The sequence below is a fragment of the Solanum tuberosum genome, unplaced genomic scaffold, assembly GCF_000226075.1.
Source record: "Solanum tuberosum cultivar DM 1-3 516 R44 unplaced genomic scaffold, SolTub_3.0 scf00086, whole genome shotgun sequence".
Classification (NCBI taxonomy): Eukaryota; Viridiplantae; Streptophyta; class Magnoliopsida; order Solanales; family Solanaceae; genus Solanum; species Solanum tuberosum.
Window position 1 is genome coordinate 1,485,316 of NW_006239010.1, and position 22,339 is coordinate 1,507,654.

Sequence of the window (22,339 nt, forward strand, 5' to 3'; positions counted from 1 at the left end):
TTTCTATCTCGACACTTTTCAAGTGAAAAAGATTTGATTTTTTTAACCAAATTTTTTTTTCTTTAGTTGTTTCTTGTAACTTGTAGAAAGTTTTGATGGGGTTTTTTCTTCTTTTGAGATTAACTCATATTTCTTTCTTTTTTGATAGATTCATGAATAAAGTTCACTTCTTTTTAACTTATACCTTTGGAAATCCATGTTTCTTGAATTAGTTCATGCATTTCTTGAAATCCAAAAACACAAAACACCCTTTGAAAGTATCTCTATTGTGGAAATTTCCAACATCTTTTTTTTGGCTAAAAGTGTAAAAAAGATTTAATCTTTACCCAATATTTGGTTTATGTCAACACTTTCCAACATCTTGAAAAAGATTTGATCTTTACCAACATTTGGTTTCCATTTTTATGGCTATTTCTTGTTAACACTTTTCAACTTCCTTTTAAGCTGAAACAAGTGAAAAAGATTTGACCTTTAACCAAAAAAATGGTTTCTATTTCAATGTCCACTTCTTGTTAAAACTTTCCAACATCTTTTTAGGCTGAAAAAGATTTGATCTTTAACCAAGAATTGGTTTCTATTTCAACTTTTCAATGGCTACTTCTTGTTTCAATCCATTTAAGCTGCGAAGATCGAGGAGCAAACCGTTATCTGTTCCTTCCTCCTCATCAAGAAAACAGTGGAATTCAGCTAATATAGAAACAATGGAGAAGAAGAGATTTGATAGTTTGGAATCATGGTCAATGATATTGGAATCTGATAATTTTGAGACTTGGGAAACTTCAAAAGAGGATCAAAAAGAAGAATGGACAGCTGATTTATCTCAGCTTTTTATTGGTAATAAATTTGCTTCTGGTGCTCATAGCAGAATTTATAGAGGGATTTATAAGCAGAGAGCAGTTGCTGTGAAAATGGTGAGGATTCCAACTCATAAGGAGGAGACTAGAGCTAAGCTTGAACAACAGTTCAAGTCTGAAGTTGCTTTGCTTTCTAGACTCTATCATCCCAATATAGTTCAGGTCAAATTTCCTCTACTTATACATCATTTTGTTTCAATTTACGTGACGTAGTTTGAGTCGATATAGAGTTTAAGATAGAAAATGTGTAGTAACATTTGTGTTGATGTAAGACTTTTGAAGTTTGCAGGTCCTATATATGTCATAACATTTGTGTGGTTGTAAGTATTTTGAGACTCGTCATCTTAAACATGTCATATCATTTGTGTAGATATAAGATTTTTGAAACTTGTGGTCTCAAACATGTCATAACATTTGTGTGGCCGTAATACTTTTGAAATTTATTATCTTAAACATGATTTGTGTAGTTGTAAGACTTTTGAAACTTGTGGTCTTAAACATTTGCATAACATTCATGTGACTATAAAAGCTTCTTATTTAAGGTAAAATGGGAAGGTTAAAGTTAAACTATTTCCAAATATAGAAATGTGTATCTTTTTAGGAATGTACTAAAAAGGAAATGCTGAAACAAACTGGAACAAAGGGAGTATAACATTTACTTGTAGTTTTTTGGTTGAAAGCACAATCAGAACCTATAAATTCACAAGGTTTTCAGATGATTATTTAAGAAAGCATCATAGTTGAATTGAAACATTTATTTTTTGCATTATTCATTTATAGACATTCAAATTTGATCAAGTTGGTAAATAAACACTTCAACTTTGAGAGTGTGGATCTAGACATCTCAACTCGGTCCCAATTAGTAACTAAACACTCCAACTCATCCCCACTATGTCTAGTGGACACCCGATGCTGAGGTGTCTAGAGGATCATTTTGTAAGTTGGAGTATTTAACTGACACAGTGGAGACAGGTTGAAGTGTCTAGACGTGCATACTCAAAGTTGAAGTGTTAACTTGTCTGCTGGGGCCAAATTTGTGTGTGCTTTTGTATTATGATTTTTTTGTTACAGTTAAAGTTTCTTTATAGCATTTGGTGCATTCACATTTAGCTTTTTTTTTTGGCTTCCAAGTATAAAGGAGCATGATTTTCCTTTTTCATATTTTTCCTGTTCAGCTTCATAGAAGTAGCTCAAGACCTGTTTGTAGAAAGTTCACAGAGAACATTATCACCAAGTAATTTTATTCAATATGAAATTTAATAAAGTTGATGCAGCTTCAACAAATTAATACCTACCCTACTGATCTATGTTGCACGGACTCTTCAAAAATATTGCCAGTCAGTGTGTGTCTTGTGTCGGATCATCCAAAAGCTATGCATTTTTAGAGGATCCGATCAACATAGCTACTTATAAATGCTTGCCAATGAGTCCAATTTTTCTTACTAAAACATCTCTTGTTTATCTTACAGTTCATCGCCGCGTGTAAGAAACCTCCTGTGTACTGTATCATCACAGAGTACATGTCACAAGGAACTCTAAGGATGTACCTCAACAAGAAAGAGCCATACTCACTCTCAACAGAAACAATTCTGAGGTTAGCCCTCGATATATCGCGAGGAATGGAGTATCTTCATTCACAAGGGGTGATCCATAGAGACTTGAAATCGAGTAATTTACTCTTAAATGATGAGATGCGTGTTAAGGTCGCGGATTTTGGCACGTCATGTCTTGAAACACAATGCAGAGAGGCTAAAGGTAATATGGGAACGTATCGATGGATGGCACCAGAGATGATCAAGGAGAAACCTTATACGCGGAAAGTTGATGTTTACAGTTTCGGGATTGTGCTGTGGGAACTCACAACAGCTTTGTTACCGTTTCAAGGAATGACACCAGTTCAGGCTGCTTTTGCTGTTGCTGAAAAGGTTTGCCTAATTCAAAACTCAATTATTATTTTTCATAGTTGATTTTGTGTTTTTAGATTAATTGAAATTTGGCAAATTGCCCTGTTTCCTGAGCTAGGCCAAGTATCCAAGGGTGCAAATAGCCTTTGTTAATTATTACTTCTTGCGGAGGTGGATTCAGAATTTGAACTTAATGAGTTCGCATTCAAAATTCTTTCGAATAAGGTAGTAACGTTGGATAGTTTATTTTCCTAGAAGCACAAAAAACAGTGAGAGAAGTCTCAACCAAATGTATGAGAAGTAGAATTGACTTCAACATTATATCAGAAGTTCTTTTCCCTACCTAGAACCCGGTGGCGGACATAGATAATAAGTTAGGGGTTCAACCGAACCCAACATTTTTGACACGGAGCTTAGATATATATGACATTTTGATACCATAATTCTAAAGTTATAGCGGGCTAAGTAGTAAGAATATGAAGATCGAACTCATCATGCTTAAATCTTGAATCTGCCTCTGCTAGAATCATATCCGTAGTGACGGGCCACCTTTCAGCCAAATGAAAGTCATGACCATAGTTTCTTTTACTTTTACTTTTACCTGATTCTTAGTTAGACCTGAAAAAGGCCTAATTGTGCCACATTACCAATTTTCGTATTTTAACGTGGCCTTAACATGCTTGAGATAATGTAGTTGGTTGGTTGGTTGGTTGGTTGATTGATTTAATGTTCATTATTTTGAATCTTGAATCTACCTCTGCTTGAACCGTATTCCTTGTGATGGGCCACCTTTAAGCTAAATGTAACTCATCCTCATTTCTCAAAAGTTTTTTGCATTTTAAGTTGGTCTCAACCGGTTTGAGATTAACTTCTAGTTGATTGATATGTTCGTAAGTTTGAATCTTGAATCCACCTCTGCTAGAACCTTTCAGACAAATGGAGGTCATGGCCTTAATTTCTTTTACTTTTGGCATCACGTTACACAGTTCTCAAAAGTTTTTTTCGCGTTTAAGCTGGTTCGTTGATTGATTGATTAACGTTTGTTATTTTGCAGAACGAACGACCACCTATGCCAGCAAGTTGTCAACTGGCGCTTGCACAACTTATAAAGCGTTGCTGGGCAGCTAACCCTTCGAAGAGGCCAGATTTCACATACATTGTATCTGCACTCGAAAAGTACGATGAATGTGTCAAGGAAGGGCTTCCAATGACCCTTCATTCAGGGCTAGTTAGCCGGAACGCCATTATTGAACGTTTGAAAGGCTGTGTATCCATGAGTTCTTCATCTATACCTGTAAATGTTTGAATCTTTTATCAATCAATAATAATTCTTAGTCATTTAATATATCATTCTAATTGTTCAATAGGTACATTGGTAAATTAATTAACTAGCTACTTGTATAGTGTATATTCATCAATTGTGTTGTAGTTTATTTGATGTAACATTGTGTCTAAGAAATTCTAACATTAATGTGTCTCATATAGATTTTCTGTATGTAATTACTTTACAAGTGACACCATTTATGTGTTTTCCCATAGTTTGACGGGAATGACCTGGACAAAGGGCCGCGATCTTAGTTCGAACTTGCAGGCTTTAACTCATCGGCATAAAGCTAGAATAGTTGATAATCTTTAATCAACTATATACTAGTTAATTCATTTATAAGCCTTATACATACCGCCTGTCACACTATGGGTATATCTCATCAAAACATTACTTCTTGTACTCAAGATTAATAATGTCATATTTCAAATAACTTCGCTCATTTACAGGGAGAAGTCATTTTCCTTACCCTTAGTATTAAATTTTGACTTCATATTATTTGCTCGAACTAATATATAATAATATAAATATTATTGTTAATTTTTAGGACGCAAAATTTCCATCAAAATTTTCTCCAATATTCCACTTCTTTTCCATAATGACAAAACACACTGATTTCAACTTTTATCTTGACTTGTTTCAGACGTAGAAATTAAAGACTCATTCAACTAGTAGATTTAATTTTGACTAAGTCATAATTCACTAAGAAGTCAAAGAAAGAAAATTATACTCCTTCTGTCTCAATTTATCTGACACAATTTAGCTTTCAAGATTCAAACAAGTATATTTTTTACTGTAAATTTTTCATACATCTTTTAAATTTCAATTTTTTTTTAGGAAATTTATGCGCAAATTTACAATAAAATTTAAACGATTTGACTCTCGAAAAATGAAATGTGGCGCACAAATTGGGAAGAGGAATTAAGTAAGCCTTTATGATAGTTATGTGTAATATTTGATTATTTGTAGTCATATATAATACTTGACTAATGACCAATTCAAAGATAAAAAATCCATGACTATCTTGTTCCACTTTAATTACGATATTTACATTAGCGATAAAGATCATATTAATTCTTGACTTATTCAGGCGTTTAATTAATTTTTGTATTTTAAATCCTTTTAATGAAAATTTTCAATAATAAATATATGTTACTTAGAAATTTTGATATTTTCATGAGAAAAAAAGATTATAGTACGAAGCGTGTAGAGAATAATGATAAGGGAACCTAAGATAAATTTATTGTAATCCTGACATTGTTGTAAAGAATTATAATATCATCAAATTGAAGATGTTTTTATTTTTTATTTTTAAAAAGAAGATATTTATCCAATATCTAATAATTTGATGATTGTGGGACAAAAAAAAGTATTTAAAAATGGCACATGGCAAGGTATTATAATACAAATAAATATTTAAAGATTGGGTTTTGATTATTTATATTCAACATCAAATAATTTAATGATCGAGGGAATAGGAGTTGAGATCAATGTAGTTACCAAATTTTTTTATTTTTTTTTAAATGGCATATGGCAAGGAATTATTAAATATCATAAAAAATTAAATATTGGTTTATAATTATTTTTATTCTATTAAAAAATATCATTAAAAATTAAATATTGGGTTATGATTATTTTTATTCTATTAAAAACCACGTTTGATACATTATAAAGCGTTCCGCATTTTGATTATTTTTGTTGGAACATCAAATAATTTGATGAAGAAGGAATAAGAGTTGAGATCAATGTCCATATGACAAGTAACTATATTACCATTAAATTAAATATTGAGTCACGATTATTCTATACTACAAAAAAAATTAGATTGATGCATAAAATATTTCGCGTTCTAATTATTTTTGCCCTAACATTTAATAGTTTGATGAGGGATGGAATAGGAGTTGAGATCAATGTAGTTACCAAAATAATAATTTCTTAAAAATGATGATGACATATGACAAGGAATTATTAAATATCATAAAATTAAAAGACAGTCTAACACATAAAACATATCGTATTTTGATTATTTTTATTCGAACCTCAAATAATTTGATGAAGAAAGGAATAGGAGTTGAGATCAATGTCCATATGACAAGGAACTATATATATTACCATTAAACTAAATATTGAGTTATTATTTTCATACTATAAAAACAATAATAAAAAAATTAATCTAATACATAAAGTATTTCGCGTTCTGATTATTTTTATCCCAACATCTAATAGTTTGACGAGGGATGGAATAGGAGTTGAGATCAACTTCCTTAACCCATAAAAAGGGGGACATATAATAAAGGATTATAATATCATTAAATTAGAGATTTGGTTATGATAACAACATCTAATAATTTGATTGTGAAGGTTAAAGGAGTTGAGACCAACATCCTTCACCAAACAAAAAAAGAGAGGCTTTAATTAAGTAACAATAATTGATCATTATATTAATGAACAATTATTTTAATTATTAATTAAGATACTGTTGATGCAGGAGCAAGTTTGTTGGTAGGGAGAGAGGGGATCATGACCTGTCTCAATTATAACCAAAGTTTAATATACATAATTTAATTTGTTTATTACTTATCATATAAATAACATAGAAAAATAAAATAAAAGATAATTAGAATAAATTGACATCTACTATTCTATCTTTTGATGATGAATTTTTGAATGATAATTGTTTTACAAAGTCACTAGTATTATGATGGAATGGTTGAAGTTTCTTCATGTTGATTAAAGGACTCGTAATTGAGTTTTCAAGAATGAAAAAAATCCTTCAAAAATATCGCTCTCACACATCGACTGGTGTAATTCGACTTAGTGTCAAATGTAGAACACAATTTTTAGACTTTCCCAAGCCAAAAAAGGTCAATGGAGTACTTTCTTCAATTTCACAAAAAATAAAAAATAGTAATTGTGGCTGACCTATTCTAATTCTTCAAAGATGACAAAGAATCTCCATCCTCTTTCATTGGCCATAAATAAACAAAATTCTCTGACTCTGGTATTTAAGTGAAAAATGATCGAGAAACATATCCATTAATTATGAAGTTTTGAATCGTGTCACTCTTCTAAATTTATATTTAAGTAAACAGGGATAGAAATACGTGCTTATAAACCTATTATTTATGAAGTTCTGAATGATGCATCACTCTCTAAATTTATATTTAAGTGAAGAAAGATAAAAAGATTGTTCATTATCTATGAACTTTTCAATCGTACCTCACTTAGAGAGTTTATTCTAAGTTAAAATGGGTAAAAGGATGTGTCCATTATTTATGAAATTTTGAACATGCATCACTCTCTAAATGTATATTTAAATGAAAAAATGTAGACGATTAAAATCCATTAATTATGGACTGAGTCCAAAAAATTCTCTATTATCAATAAAACAAATATACTCATTTTGTTCATTTTAATTTATGACGTTACACTTTTCAAAAGTCAATTTAATTAATTTTTAAAGTTAAATTAGATTACATTAATTTAATATTTTAAACAAAAAATTTAGATATTCAAAAACTATACGAAAAGTACTATAAATTGTATTTTTTTTTGCATATCAATATGATGAAAAAATACATCGTAAAATATTAGTCAAAATTCTTATAGTTTGACTCTAAAAAAAAGAAAAACTATAACAATTAAAAATAAACGGAAGGAATAGTAAACAAAATTCACTAAAATTCCATTTTCCAAGAATGTAAAATAGTACTAGTATAACTAAAGATTTAATACTTTTTTAACTAGCAGTAAAAATAGTCCAACAGAATGTATCTCCTTTACAAAACATTTCCTCAATCAAGAAAGAAGCAAACTCACTTTTTTCATTTTTGGTTTATTTGTCATCTCAATTACTTCATAGATAACTCTTAAGCAAAAGTGGAAAATAAAGGAAGTCCTAACTAGACATTAATGAAAAAAAATTATGAAGACAATAAAATTGAAAGCTCATGAACATTCCAAAAGGACCATATTTTATATTGTTATAAAGGTATTTACATAGGAACAAAGAATAAGTAAGAAACAACAAAAACTTCTATAGAAGTGAAAAATGAACAAAATCATCCATAAAGGGTTCCTTCATCCTTAATTTTGAATACGAGCTCTGAGTATGAAATCTCTTTTGGGTAAGAGCATGAATTAAGATTCGTCAAATCCTAATACGAGTATCGAACATCGAATGGAAAAAAATAAAATAGAACAAAACTATCCAAACGAGAGTCGCAGTTGAGTGGTAACTATTCCTTTATCCTTAACCAAAAGTTTTAACTACGAGTTCCAAGTATGAAATCGAGACTTTCATGCGCAAAGTCATATTTCATCAAATTCCAATACAAATACCAAACACCGAATGAAATAAAAAGAGAACCTAGATTTTCCCAATATTACCTTGAAACATTTCAGACCAGTGGCGAATTTATGTGTAAAATTTGGGTCACCCGAACCCGTGGTCCTCCGACTAAACTCGATATATTACTTGTATAATTATTAAAGAACATATTAAATAAACACTTGTTGAACCTGTTCTTAAAGTTGCTGGATGGTTTACTAGTTTGAGAGCCAGATTTTAACACCAAGGTCCTGAGTTCAATCCCAGCCAGCCACAACTCCCTTCCATTTTTTTTAGTAACTAATAACACTCGTTTTTTCAAAAAAAAAAACGAAATTCTAAAGCAATGGTGCACCCGTTTTCTTGAAATCCTGGATTCGCCTCTGTTTCAGACATGCCAAACACTCCAAATACTTCCACCAAGAAAATTCACAAATCTTCTAACAGACCCTAATTCCTCTTCTCTATCACCATCATAACTTGTTGAATTTTCCTCTAAACAAATTTCAGAATTTTTCTCAATCCCACAAGAACTTCTATTCTTATTCCTCCTCTGTTTCTTGTTTTTCCCCTTTTTTTTCTCTAACACCATATTTTCAAAAGCATCTATAATCTCATGAATAAGTTGATGATTTGGAGATGAATCCCATTTCACCCAATAACTCATATAACAATTAAAACAATAGCAACTTTTGTTGTAGTTGTTGTTGTTGTGAGTAGTACAATTTCCAAGATTATTGGAGAAATTGCTAGAAGAACAAGAAATTAAATATGACAAGATTTGTTTGTCTTCTTGAGATAAAGATGTTGTTAGTGTCAAGATTGTTGTTGGTAATAAAGAAAGTTGTTGGTCTGGTTGAGTAATTGGATGAACTGTGGATTTTCTATAAGGATTGTTCTTCATAGTCATATTTTCAAAGAAATGAAAATACTAATGGGGGAAAAGAAGAAAATTTGAAAGAATTTATGGGGTTTTTTTGTGGTTGAAGAGGTGATGAGGTCTAGTTTTATATGAGAAGAGAAAAGAGAGAGGTGGTGTATGGAAGTTGATGACAACATTTTGGGGTTTTTTTTAATAGTAAATGAATGATGATAGGGTTTGAGGAGTGTTTACCTATGGACAAGAATTGACTTGTCATCCTCCCTCCGTTACAATTTATTTGTCTGATTTTAACTTGACATAAAATTTAAAAAATAAAAAAAACTTTTAAATCTTGTGTTCTTAAACTAAAGATATATACTATGTATCAAATTTACACTAATTTTAAACATGACAATTGCCTTGTGAAAAGTTGAAATAAAAGTGTAGTCAAGAATGGAAAGAGATAACCTTTTTTAAATAAACAAAAAAAGAAAAGTAAAACAAATGAATTGAAACTGAGAAAGTAATAATTATGGTTCAGTCCAAAATACTAAGTTGAAGTAATCATTCACTTTTTCATTTAAACAAAAATAAGATAAAATATATAAATAATAACAAAAATAATATGAAAGTTCTCTAATAATATTATATCCTACCCTGCACTAGTACATATATCATGATCTATTATCTATATATATGAATCTTATTTTTGCATCCTATTACATCTTTGGTCAAGTCTATAGTGATCCTAAAAGATTATGATTTTTTATTTTAGGTTTATCGAGTCACCTGTGATGCAATGGTCTTTGACTGAGTTTGGGGATCAGTCTTACAGATTAGTTATAGGCAGAAAGAGACTTTAGGATTTGTTGGATCTTCTGAGTGTAACGTATCGAAGCGGAAGACGGATCAAGCTAGTTTGTCTAGCAAGCTGATAGGCGAAGGGCTCAAGGATGAAACATGCAAAGTAGATCGTGCATCTACCATGCTGACCTGTTGGTTCTAAGCAATGTCTTGCACGAAGCGAACACTTAAATCACACATCATCCATGTGTCAGGTTGCATATACAATGATGAATAATAATGGAAATTATGTTTGCTGAACTATGACATAAATAGCCAACTATAGAGCAATTTTGCAAGATTGAGCAAAGTTCTTTGCATAAACAAGTGAACACCAAATGTATCATTCCTACAATTCAACAGCAGATACTGAACTATAGTATTGAATGAAATAAGATACAAATCCAACAGTACAGGGACATTTCAAGAATTGTTTCAAAGAGAATTCCCCATTCAAGGTTCCAAGTACTTCAACTCATCATCGCTTACTGAACAACCAAGAAAAACCAAAGTTTACACAGACATGTAATATCATGTTCTAAGAAATTTTCAACTGCAACAAGATTTTATATCATTAGTAGAGATCCATCGGCAAACCTATTCACAGAAAAGTGGTCATCCTGAGGTATTGATTCAAACGCTTTAAATAAATAAATTAATCTTGGCAGATTAGCTGGCTCTAACTTGCTTGGAGTTGAGGTGTAGTAGTTGTTGTCGTAGATATTTATGTTTCCACACGAACAAGAGGCAATACTGAGTATATTACCTACTAATCAAGGGCCATATGGTCTGATGCTGCAGCATGATACCCCTCAATTGTTTGTTTCATATTGTCGAACTGAGAAATGACATACTCGAGTTTCTTGCAACAGATCTCGTTTGATATTCTTGGTACATAGTCACACTTCTCAAAAGGACGATATTCACATGCACTTTTGATTTCTTCTCGCAGTGTGACTTGGATGTCCTGTTGTAATTAGTAAAATATCATCCATTTAGTTCTCAAACTGATCTTGGTCCAATCAGATCTCAAGTTACAGACAGTATTTCCGGACAAAAGATAATATTAAACTGGCCATGACAACAGCAGACTAGCTAGCTCGCAACGTAAAAGTTCACAAACCAAACCAAACCAAAATTGTCCATTTTTACCTTGTATACATGGGACAAAATTTCAAATTTAATAACAAACACCAAATAAATACACATAAAAGGAGGACCAAAAACAGTATGTAAGCATGAGAATAGTCATCGAATCATACATTCAAAGGCCAGGACTGACAGCAAGAAAGTTTAACGGCTTCTTATTACACATTTACATGGTTTTCTATCATGTTTCTTACAAAGGTTTCAAGAATATCTAGGTGCAAAGAAGTAAAGTATGTCCTTACCTTGATTAGTTGCATGAACTCACTGCAATGGTTGTTAATAAACTCCTTCCTGGGGCCGCTCGGATTTGCCATTTCATCCATTACACCTCCTGCTAGCTCCAGAACTCTGACTATCCTCTGCAACCATCAGAGGAAGATACAGCAACAGACGGTATGTGTCAGTAATGTTTCAGTTAAATTTTTTCTATCAAGAGAAGTGATTACTGATTCCCCATTGAAAGTTAAGATCATGATTTCCTCATCAAATTACAATTAGTTGTCTTTGCACTTGACGTGCTACATCACCACGTTTTAATCTGAAAAAACCAAAGACTAGGAAACAACAGAGATGCTGTTTCCTTTAGACCAGAGAAAACTCGTGTTAGGAGATATTCAGGGCATATGACAGCACGATCTCGAATACGATTTGATTTCTAACTGTTGAAGATCAACCTGGAGTTCGTGGAAGATACTCAATGAGCCAGACGGGAAGAAAGCAACCAACAGAAGCAGAAGTTTGAATAGCCATTTCAGATCCTATTCTCGGTCCACAATGTCTTTCATTTATTCATCATTGTCGTCATCCTCAACACTATTCCCATCTTCATTCTCTGACTTCAAGTTATATTTTTTTGGCTGATTTGAGGAGTCTTGAGCTTGCTGCAATGGCCCTTGATTATCATTAGATTTTTGGGAATCAAGAGAACTGCTTCGTTTGAATCCTAAAGCGTCGTCATCCTATCCTCTCATGATTTCTTGATGGAGAAAAGTCCCACGGCACCTATATGGCTGGGCCTGGTAGTTTAGATAATTTGGCCTAGGGGAGTGGTAACTAGTCAGAGGTCGTTTGGCTTATAGGAGAAATAAAAAATAGAGTTGTTATATTGACCATCATCAGATTCAGATGCAAAATTGAAGGAAGAAATAGTTAATCTTCAAGAACAATGAGAAGTTGAATTTACTTGACGGTTTTAGACCCAAGATTTAAGGCTTTGTGAGGGTGGCTTTCACAAGAGCTAAATATCTCATTCCTTTCAGCCAGAACTTACTTTCTTGGAAGCTGCAGATATAGGTGGGTGACATGAAATTCTTAGTCATGGTTATCTGGCCAAGCGGCTCTTGTCCTCATTCATTTCTCTTGTCCCAGAAAGTGAAGGATCCGGAACTCCAGAAGGCTTAGGAGAGCTCAATGGTGGAGTCCCTTTCCGGGGCATAACACCATCCATATATCTTCAAGCTTTTCTATGTGTTTCACCCAATCAACGAAATATGGATTTCACCTAAATTCAAAAAGTACTCTCCTCTTTCTTTTTCTTTCTTGAAACATTTTGGTATACAGTATAGAAGAGCAAGTAACAAGGACTCGGGTAAGGAAGATATAATATTGTAGTATCAATTCTGAAATCAGAACTTTAAGTATTTTGATCACAAAGAATAACAGCTATGAAATCAACCCTTCTTAAGTCAATAATCCTGTAGAAACATTTACCTTCTCAACATTTTGCAGCCGCTGCAATGAAGTATTCTGGCTTTGAGAATCCATGGTATTCTGAGGGAAGCTGTTGGGACAGGAGAAAAAGATTACTGAATTGTAATGCCATAGAGCGAGCTAGACGTGGAGAAATAAACAGAACTTATAAAACCTGATTCAGTGCAGTTTTCGGAGATTTTGGTTCTGAGGTCTCTGCAGTCAAATAATTAAGGAACAATCAGAAACCTAAATCTTCTGTAATCAATCGGAAAATAGAAGAGAAACCTACCTCTAATAAGTATTATGTCCATTAAACTTACCACCCTATACTCTTTCAAGATACGGGTTTGGCCGAAATCAACAACTTTCGTCCGAACTCTATATTTTTCTTAAGAAATCTATTTAATATGTATAAATTATTAATTTACAAGAAATTATTTTATCCTGCGTTTAGTTGGCAGGATGCAGGATAACAATCTCATGGGATATGTACTAAAATGTTGAGATTAGCTATCCCATATAGAAGTTGGGATAGCTAATCCCATGAGAAATCCTTGTCTATTCCATCCCCCATACCGAACGATCAAGGACTAGAACCCTGAGCCCATAAACTTCAAATCCTACCTCCGCCTTTACCCCAAAGACCTGCTGATTATCAAACGAGCAATCCTAACATTTCACTGTCTTCCTCTTGCATTTCTGCAAAGGGGCTATTTCCTTCGACACTCAAACCCATTGTCGGACTTGATTAATCTCCCTTTACTGTTCAAACTGAATCATTTTGTTTTTTGTAATTTTCTAATTGTTCAAATGTCTTATAAATTTGAATTAATCAAATTCAATTTTTCTCGTTCTATCTCGGAGTATCCATTCACTCAACTCCGAATGAGCTTTTTCGAATCGTTCAATAGCCCTGAACCCGAGATCTGCAGGTTATTAAACAAACAACCAGCACTCTCAAGACCTCACAAATTTCATATTCCAATTACTTCATTAACTCTTTGTCATCTTCTCTCTTTTCCATTTTTTGGAGGAATTCATCACTCATAACTTCGACTGCTGCGGCTCAACCCTAAAGCCAGCCACTAAAGCAAGCAGTGGATTTAGGACCAAAAAAATAAGGTCCTCAAATTACAAATCCCTGAAGCTCCGAAAGAACCAAAAAGCCCCAAATTCAGCTCAAACGCACAACGATATATCACATCATGCATGAGAGAAACGAAGCTCAAATACAAACACATATAAGACGCACAGGCACGAAATATTTGTTTTATTATTAAAAAAACGAGCCAGCGAGAGGTCTGTTATCGGCATCTACAAGTGAGAAGTCAATCATACCTTACCTTCAACGGCGGCAAGTATGAGTGGCAGAAGAGCGACAGTCGCCGGTCGGTCGGAGATAGTCTCAGCTCCGAGTTGTTGCCTGTAATTTTTTATTTTTTTTTATCATAAAAGCATGTAACTAGTTTTCTTTATATATTGGATAAATATATTGCTTAAATTAACTCATAATTTTATTTTATTTTTTAAAAAAAACATTTTTTTATCTTGTTTTATATGTTATAAATTTTTTTTAAAATATTTGGTGATGAAATGAATATATTAATAAAAACTAAAAATGATCATAAGCAAATCATTACTATTGTTCACTCTTTTTAGTTAAAATAAAATAATATATATATATACTATTGTTCACTCTATTTTGACTAAGTAATTTGAATGGATTAATGACTTGCCAGTTTATTGTTTTAATCTGTTTAAACTTGTCCAAAATTAATTTAATAGAGTACTTTTTAGTAAAACATTCCTATTAAAAGACGACATGCTACCCATAACTCGAATCTAGATCTTTGATAAGAATAGTTAAAAAATATTTTATTTTTAGAATTTAAACACCAAATAAGGTTAAAAATAAGGATCCCAATATGCATTTGGTGGTACATATTAAATATTTTATGCTACAAATTACTTAGAAATTAAGTGAATATTAGATATTAAAACAACAACATACTCAGTGAAAATCCCATTGAGTGAAGTTTTACGGTATGCACTAACAAGTCTAAACCTACTCATAGCAAGACAACACTTTACCCTTACTAACCTTCTACACTAACATGACCTTCACTCCTATCTATCTAGAGACATGTGCTTATTAATATGAAGTTGTGTCATGTTCTGTCTAATCTCCTCTCCCAAATACTTTTTCGACCTACCTCTACCCCTCTAGGTACCCCTACAATCAACTTCTCACACTCTGTCACTAGGGCGTCAACGCACCTCCTTTGCACATGTCCAAACCATCTCAGTCTCCTTTCCCTTATCTTGTACACCACAGAAGCCACTTCCACCTTCTCTCGGGTAACTTCATTCCTAATCTTGTTGCTCCTAATATGTCCACACATCCATCTCAACATCCTCATGTCCGCAACATGCATCTTCTAAATGTGACTTCTTGACTGACCAACACTCCACCCCACAAAACAAGTTCAGGTGATATCTTCTTATAACGCACAACTCCAGAGACAAACCTCTTCTTCACCCATGCCGCTCCAATGTGATGTATGACATCATCATCGATTTCCCCACAACCTTGGAGCACGGCCCAAGATACTTAAAAACTTCCTCTCTTGGAAATAGTCTGTGGCAAGCCTCACTTCCGCATAATTTTATGCAAAAAAAACATAACTTTGAATTGCAATGGCTGGTCCATGTATATATAATTAACTTTCAAGAATATATTTCATTTTTTAAAGATTTTCTCAAACGCTAAAAGCATTGGTTCTTTCTTATGAGAATAAAAGAAATGAATTTAGCACTCCAATGTGATTTTTTATGCAGAGAAATTATGAAGAGCAGTTTGAATGTCGATGGATAATGAGTTGACACCTCTACTGTTCTCTACTCAAATATCAGGCTTCTTGTCTGAAGCAAGGTTCGACCCCTTAATAGGCGCCTAAACAACACATATCACACATTGTGCTCTAGCACTTAAATGTGATGGAACAACATTAAGGTTTTTTGCTATAGTTCCCAGAAAAATCGAATCCTCTACAAAGTAAACACAATAGCTTCAGAATACAATTACATTAAGCCGGTGTCATATGAAGACACAGGCAGTTTAGTCACAACTGACACAGGGCAACATTTTGGGGAATGCCAAATGACTTGGTGCTCCTGTAGCTCACTTGCCTGACCTGTTTTTTAGTCAGAATTGTTTTCATCGCGAGCTTTCTAGCCCAAAGATAAGTCCAAAGTCCTTTCATTTAAGTCCTGTCGTTCTGGAGGTTTTCTCTTCGGATCCTGAAAGATAAAGACTCAATTTAGACACTCGTACACATTATCTCATGTCATTGTTAGACTTGTGAAATCTGGATTGTGTTTCTAGCCATATAACTGGAGTGTATAACCAGATAAAGTTCACACATAGAAGAAAACGACGGAGGGAGAAATCATGACATATTTTCTAAAAAACACTTCCAAAGAAGCTAAAGAAAGGCATCAACAGGAAGGACAAACAAACAAAGATCAGACAGAACCAAAAAATAAAAATATAACAAGTTTGGCAAGAATATTATATAGCTTTAACGTACCTGATTCTCTTCCATGGGCACGTCGTTGATATCAGGTTTTTCATCAAAACCATCCACCTGAGATATTGGCTCCTCACTATTTGTGTCACTCTCAATTGGTTTAATATCATCTTCAGCTTGTTCAGATGCATCATTCTTTTGTTCTTCAAGCACGTTAATCTATCTCAACCATTTTAAGAAAAAATGAAAAAGTATACTCGCACAGCACAAACCAATCCTGTTATCTTTACTGACATACAAGAAGCAATCCACTTAAAGGAAAGAAATATTAAAAAAAATTGGCACAGTGCATATTACTTTGGTATAGATCAAGTACGCTTCACCACCAGAATACGGACAATGCATAACTCACACAATTAGCTGTAGCAGATTTGATTTGACATTGCCCATTTATATCCATCAGGAAATAAGGCATACTGAGAATGTCAATAATTCCAACTACTACAAATCTATTACTTCTTAAAATCCCTGGCTCAGCTACTGTCTTGCTAATCTCCTCATTAACACAACAAAGAAAGCAGTGACATGAGAACCACATAATCACACATAGTTAAATGGTAATTCTATTTTATCAGTAGGATATCTTAAGTGTACTTCTCAGCCTTCTGTCATGTTTGGATCTGCACAATGGAAAAGGGGAACATAGAAATGGAAACAAATGAATTATTTGGTCTTGCTCTTACATAGATTAGTCAAACTAAAGTAGGAGAAAAGGAAGGGAAATTATACTTCTCAAGGAGATAAAGTGAAATCTCTTTGGCGCCATAAATAGGGAAAATGGTCGTCAATAAAAACTTGTACTTCATTACCTCTAAAGACAGTACTTCTACTTCAAAGCATATAAAGTCAAAAGATATTCGGGCCACCAACAATTCTCATACTAACAACTTGCAACACAGAAGAGTAGTTCTATGGTTCTTGTGGCACAGAGGATTTTTTTTTTTTTTGATAACCGAGAAATCCGTTTGTGACCCGCCCTTCGGACCAATCACAGCCTTCTAAACTTGGTGGATAATGGGCCCGCCCCTCTACCCTTCTCCACTTAAATACCGGGCTTCACTTTGTATGGTGTGGGGATTGAACCTGCGATATAGCCACAAATCCTCCACCTTTTGCCACTCGAGCTAGGCCTTGGGGGCATGCCACAGAGGATTTTTGTTCCTCAGTTTATGAAGAAATCCATATTCTATCAACTAAAGAACTCTGAAATTCGGATTCCCACATTTCAGGACATAACAGCTAAATCAATGCTTCATGTTTATTTGGAAAACTACGCATATCAGTCCTTCAGCTATGCACTTTTGCAAGCTCACAATAGAATGTAAGAACATATCCCTTATGTCCAACCAATCAATATATCTATATGAAGGTGAGCATAAACTAGGTGATATGGCATCTCTTTATGGCCAACATTCCTATTTATCTTTTTTTCTAGTATTTGTTACGCATTCTTTTCGTTTAATTATATTTTTGAAAATTCCAAATTCATTATTAAAGGAGAAGCAGTTACTGGAGAGTCCAACAATCACTATCAATAGCCAAACTGTTACATAAGAGTCCCAAAGTATTAGAAACCCAAACATATTTGTCAGGTTTTATGTCTATATTCTTATTCTCCATGTCCTTTTCTTTTGACCCATATTACTCTCTTATTTGTCACAAAATCTAGAATTGTTATGCTTTATTAGAAGGGAAAGGGGTCAAAAATACCCCCAACTTTCATTTAATAGTTAGGTTGTTAGGCTTACCCTTCGTTATACTATGTAGTTATTCATACTCTCGCCGTTACGAAACTTAACACATACCCTCCAAACTTGCAATTTCCCCCAAATTGACCTCAAATACCCAATTTCAACCTAAATCACTCAATTTAACTTAACACCCATACCCGCCAAACTTACGATTTCCCCCAAAATGACCTCAAATCCCCAATTTCAACCCAAATCACTCAATTTCTTCCTTTAACATGATCCGACTCACCTAATCATTTAACCTATTTTTCTTCATCAATAAACATTTCGTCAAAAAAAGAAGTCCCCCATTTTACCATGTATTTCCACTACCACACCAAGAACACCTATAACAATTTACAATACACATTAAGATTGATGAAATAAAAAAGCTTCATCAAGAACATTGTTTTTATTTTTTAACTTTTTATTTTGTTATTGACTTGAAAAAGTACGAAAAAACTTCTCTCCAACTGTCTCATGACTACTGCTAGCTCCGGCAACGGCCCTAGCCGGCCATCCACCACGATGCCACTCTCCCCTTCCCTCTTTCCTCCATTTACAGAGCCTTCATACTCGTCTAAAAGTGCCCAGATCTGATCGGATCTTTGTGTTTTAGGCGCTGCTCCGGCAATGCCATTGAAACCACGCCACCCACACCTCCCCCTCTCTCCTCTATTAACACTGAATCTAATCGACGAAATCATTGCTCCGGCGAAGCTTCATTTTTTCCCCTATAAAATTCATTGACGGGTTGTTTTCGTTTTATAATTCTCATATCCTATATTGTTTCTTGGTTGCTGCATTGTTACGTTGATAAGGAGAAAAATTCTTCAAAACTCAATTTTTGGTGAAGAAGGATTATGGAAGAAAAAAGAGAATCGGCTGATTTTATTTTAAATTGAAAAAGTTTAGCACAAAATTTAGTTGCATATTATAAAGGCCATTTTAAAAGGAGTATACAACTTAAAAGGAAGAACAAATTTTTTTCATCATACATGTGCAAAAACAATTTGCAGAACCATGGCAATAGCTCCAAATGAAGTTCATTTGAAAATGGTTAAATTAATTTAGGTTAAGATAGATAGATGGGTCGGGCATGAGTTTCAATTGGGAATGGGTCATTTTTTTTAAAAAATAATTAATTTGGATATATTTGGGGGTTTGCATCCAAGTAGGGATACGGGTGAGGCATGAATAACCGCGTAGTATAACGAAAGGTAAACCTAACTATTAAATGAAAGTAGGGGCATATTTCTGACCCATTTCCCTTATTAGAATGGTAGTTTTAACTTTTCAACATTTATATCCTAAAATTTTATTTCCTTGGTAGAAACAATTATTTTAGACTAAATGTGGGATTAACGTCCATACCTTTATTTTACTTATCTGTGTCAAATTTTTTGTACTTCTCATTTTTCTTCCATCAAATTTATGATTTTTTGTATTTGTAAGAGAATCTTTACCACAACCACATGAAGCGTGGGCAGATGCACTAGTATCTATAAGCAAAGGCAGATCCAGCATTTAAGTCACTGCAGCTATTTGATTGAGATTCAAAATACCCTTCCTCGACACCACCTTCCTTCAGAGGTCGCCAGACTGGAATCTTGTACACTTTCCTCGCCTTTCTTTTATTGATCTAACCTATACCTATTTCCTCTTGCTTCGCGTGTCCGGGCCTCAACCTCATATAAAGTCCTGTTTAGGAAGCTATGTAGTGTATCACTATACCTATGGGTGAACTTATGAAGCCAATGTCTGCAGCTGCAAACACAACTCCAAATGTTACTCATCTACCGCTTTATCTTTTGATAATTAGGAAGCAATAACGAGATCTAGCTAATGTAAGAAACTTCGTGTCCACTCCAGTCAACTACAGTCTCATGACCTGAATTTCCTTGCCTTCTGTGCACAAAGCGAAACACTCTATCCGCCAATGCTAACCAGTCCTTCCTAACCCAACTATTAACCCAGAACCCTAAACACCCAGTTCATTTCTTCAAAAAATCTGATCTTTTACAGAATACATCCCACAAAAAGAAAAAAAAACATTAAAGCTAGTTCAAATTGCACAATATTGAAGTATGCTTATAGTTATATACAATACACAGCGTCAATTTGGATTATTCAGGCCGGTAGGTTAGGGATACCGGATACTTAAATGTAATAGCAAAAATATACATACATACACACAATGCACAGTAGTCAGTATATAAAGTTCATAAAGAAGTAAAATTAGGAAGATTAGTACCGGAATGTACTTGAATTTGCGTTTAGGTGGTTCCTCCACCGAAACGACGTCGTCCTTAGCGGAACTGTCATTATTGTTCTGGCTCGCATTAATAGGTATCCACTTGAAAAGCAATAGATGAGAGACGTTACTGCCATTAACGCCGCCGTTAGCAGTGGTCCGACTGTGGCTGTTACCGGAGCTGGGCGGCGCTCCTTGGATCCATTTCTTCTTCCACCTACGAACCGGACCAGTAAATACAGTTGTCGGTGCGTACCTAGCTGATGACCGGCCGAGACGGGCACCTACTCCATCCATTTATGACGGCGAACCGGTGTTAACTCGGCGGCGAGTTGTTTCTTCTCCGATCAGTCGTTTATGCTTTTTGCTCTTTTTAGTGGAATTTTTTATCCTTTTGGTTTGGGAAGTGCTTAGCTGGGGAGCAAAATAAACAGTTTGCTACTTTTTATGTAGGGATATAAATCTAACATGTAATATATTTGCGAGTATCAACGATTTTTATTTACCTACCTCAATTATTAATTAAAAAAATAATTTCTGATTTAGGACTTAAGTTTTAACTTTTGCCTATAAAATTCATATCAATTGAACGCACCTTTTTTTTTTGGCCTCTTAAGCTTTCTCGCTTTCACATTGAAAAAAATAATAAGAATAAAAGGTATCAAGTTTTTTATTATCATGAGATCAGATAATTTTTCTGCAAGACCTTTCTTATCGTATTGTCATCGTATTGGAGCTTTAACCACCAAATTTGAAATGGATTGGTGTGGTTTGTCACGCCCAAAATCCCATTAAGGCGGACCGACACCCGTTGCCGAGGAGGCTCGGGAGGACAAATTTGTAATCATGCTCTATCTATGAACATTTAAAGGTGCTGCCATAGTGGATAACATGTTTTCATTAAAGAAGACAGTATTAACAAGCCAAAAAGTAAGTGCACATGACTTGGTCGTTCGGACCATGATGTCTAAGACACGAGGCACAACCACACTTCACTATACATAGTCTACAACGCCTCTAAATGATAAAACATTATGGGGTTAAGATCGGGACAGGCCCCACCTTACACTCAGTTACTATACAATACCAAAATACATGTTATAGACTCGAAAAGCCCCGAATCAACCTGGAGCTCACCAATAGCCGATGGATGTCTTGTTCTTCTACTGGGGAGATCTAGTAGCTCCTGTACCTGCAGCATGAATTGCAGGTCCCCCGAGAGAGACGTCAGTACGGGAGAATGTACTGAGTATGTAAGGCATAAAGTACTGTATGTGAAATAAGAACTCAAATGAAATCATATACCAATGTAAGAATACAAGACCACATTTTCTTATATTATGGAATCAGGTACTTTACATTCTTTTCTTTACTTTATCATTCTTTACTTTACACTCTGTGAACATCATATAATACAAATGACCAGCTGATCAGTGGTAGACATATAAATCGGGATCGACCAATGTTAGGCTTTCCTTTCACCCCTGGGATACCACCCGTAATATTGGGATCGACCCATGCTAGGTGATTCTTCCACCCCTGGGATACCACCCATCAATAAGCAGATTCATTTAATATCCTTTCGTTAACATTTGAGATGATTCTTTTGGTGGTCATAGCATTTTGAGTTGTGGGACTATGTAGTCAACAAGTGACGTGTAATAATCATATAATTCAAGAACAACAACGTAGAGAGTAGTTACACAATTAATGAAATGCATAGGAGCTGAAATAATATATGGACCTTATTTAGTTAAAAGGAGAACTCATGCAGGGTATTCAATGTATACATACAGATTTGACAAGA

General features: G+C 34.0%; 4 protein-coding genes across 7 annotated transcripts; 1 reads left to right on the top strand and 3 right to left on the bottom strand.

The window, feature by feature from the left end:
- The first annotated feature begins 175 nt into the window (after positions 1-175).
- On the top strand, positions 176-4,122 carry LOC102598815 (serine/threonine-protein kinase HT1-like). Its single transcript, XM_006346707.2, has 3 exons — positions 176-1,016; positions 2,324-2,779; positions 3,813-4,122. The coding sequence occupies exons 1-3, from the start codon at positions 591-593 to the stop codon at positions 4,062-4,064; spliced, it is 1,134 nt and encodes a 377-aa protein (XP_006346769.1). The 5' UTR covers positions 176-590; the 3' UTR covers positions 4,065-4,122.
- Positions 4,123-8,052: 3,930 nt separating this feature from the next.
- LOC102584830 (uncharacterized) lies at positions 8,053-9,470 on the bottom strand. Its single transcript, XM_006346745.2, has 2 exons — positions 8,807-9,470; positions 8,053-8,488 (listed from the first exon to the last, which is right to left on the bottom strand). The coding sequence occupies exons 1-2, from the start codon at positions 9,320-9,322 to the stop codon at positions 8,483-8,485; spliced, it is 522 nt and encodes a 173-aa protein (XP_006346807.1). The 5' UTR covers positions 9,323-9,470; the 3' UTR covers positions 8,053-8,482.
- Positions 9,471-10,418: 948 nt separating this feature from the next.
- On the bottom strand, positions 10,419-14,408 carry LOC102599143 (mediator of RNA polymerase II transcription subunit 11). 4 transcript variants are annotated; one of them, XM_006346709.2, is made up of 5 exons: positions 14,302-14,408; positions 13,131-13,171; positions 12,977-13,046; positions 11,509-11,625; positions 10,419-11,084 (listed from the first exon to the last, which is right to left on the bottom strand). In XM_006346709.2, the coding sequence occupies exons 3-5, from the start codon at positions 13,028-13,030 to the stop codon at positions 10,887-10,889; spliced, it is 369 nt and encodes a 122-aa protein (XP_006346771.1). In that variant the 5' UTR covers positions 13,031-13,046; positions 13,131-13,171; positions 14,302-14,408; the 3' UTR covers positions 10,419-10,886. The 4 variants fall into 4 exon arrangements, with proteins under 4 accessions (XP_006346771.1, XP_006346770.1, XP_006346772.1 ...); XM_006346708.2 differs by having other exon boundaries at positions 14,297-14,407; XM_006346710.2 differs by lacking the exon at positions 13,131-13,171 and having other exon boundaries at positions 14,302-14,407.
- A 1,414-nt stretch (positions 14,409-15,822) lies between these two features.
- Positions 15,823-20,988, bottom strand: LOC102600133 (uncharacterized). The gene is made up of 3 exons (XM_006346712.1): positions 20,533-20,988; positions 16,549-16,707; positions 15,823-16,258 (listed from the first exon to the last, which is right to left on the bottom strand). The coding sequence occupies exons 1-3, from the start codon at positions 20,827-20,829 to the stop codon at positions 16,190-16,192; spliced, it is 525 nt and encodes a 174-aa protein (XP_006346774.1). The 5' UTR covers positions 20,830-20,988; the 3' UTR covers positions 15,823-16,189.
- Between the last annotated feature and the right edge of the window lie 1,351 nt (positions 20,989-22,339).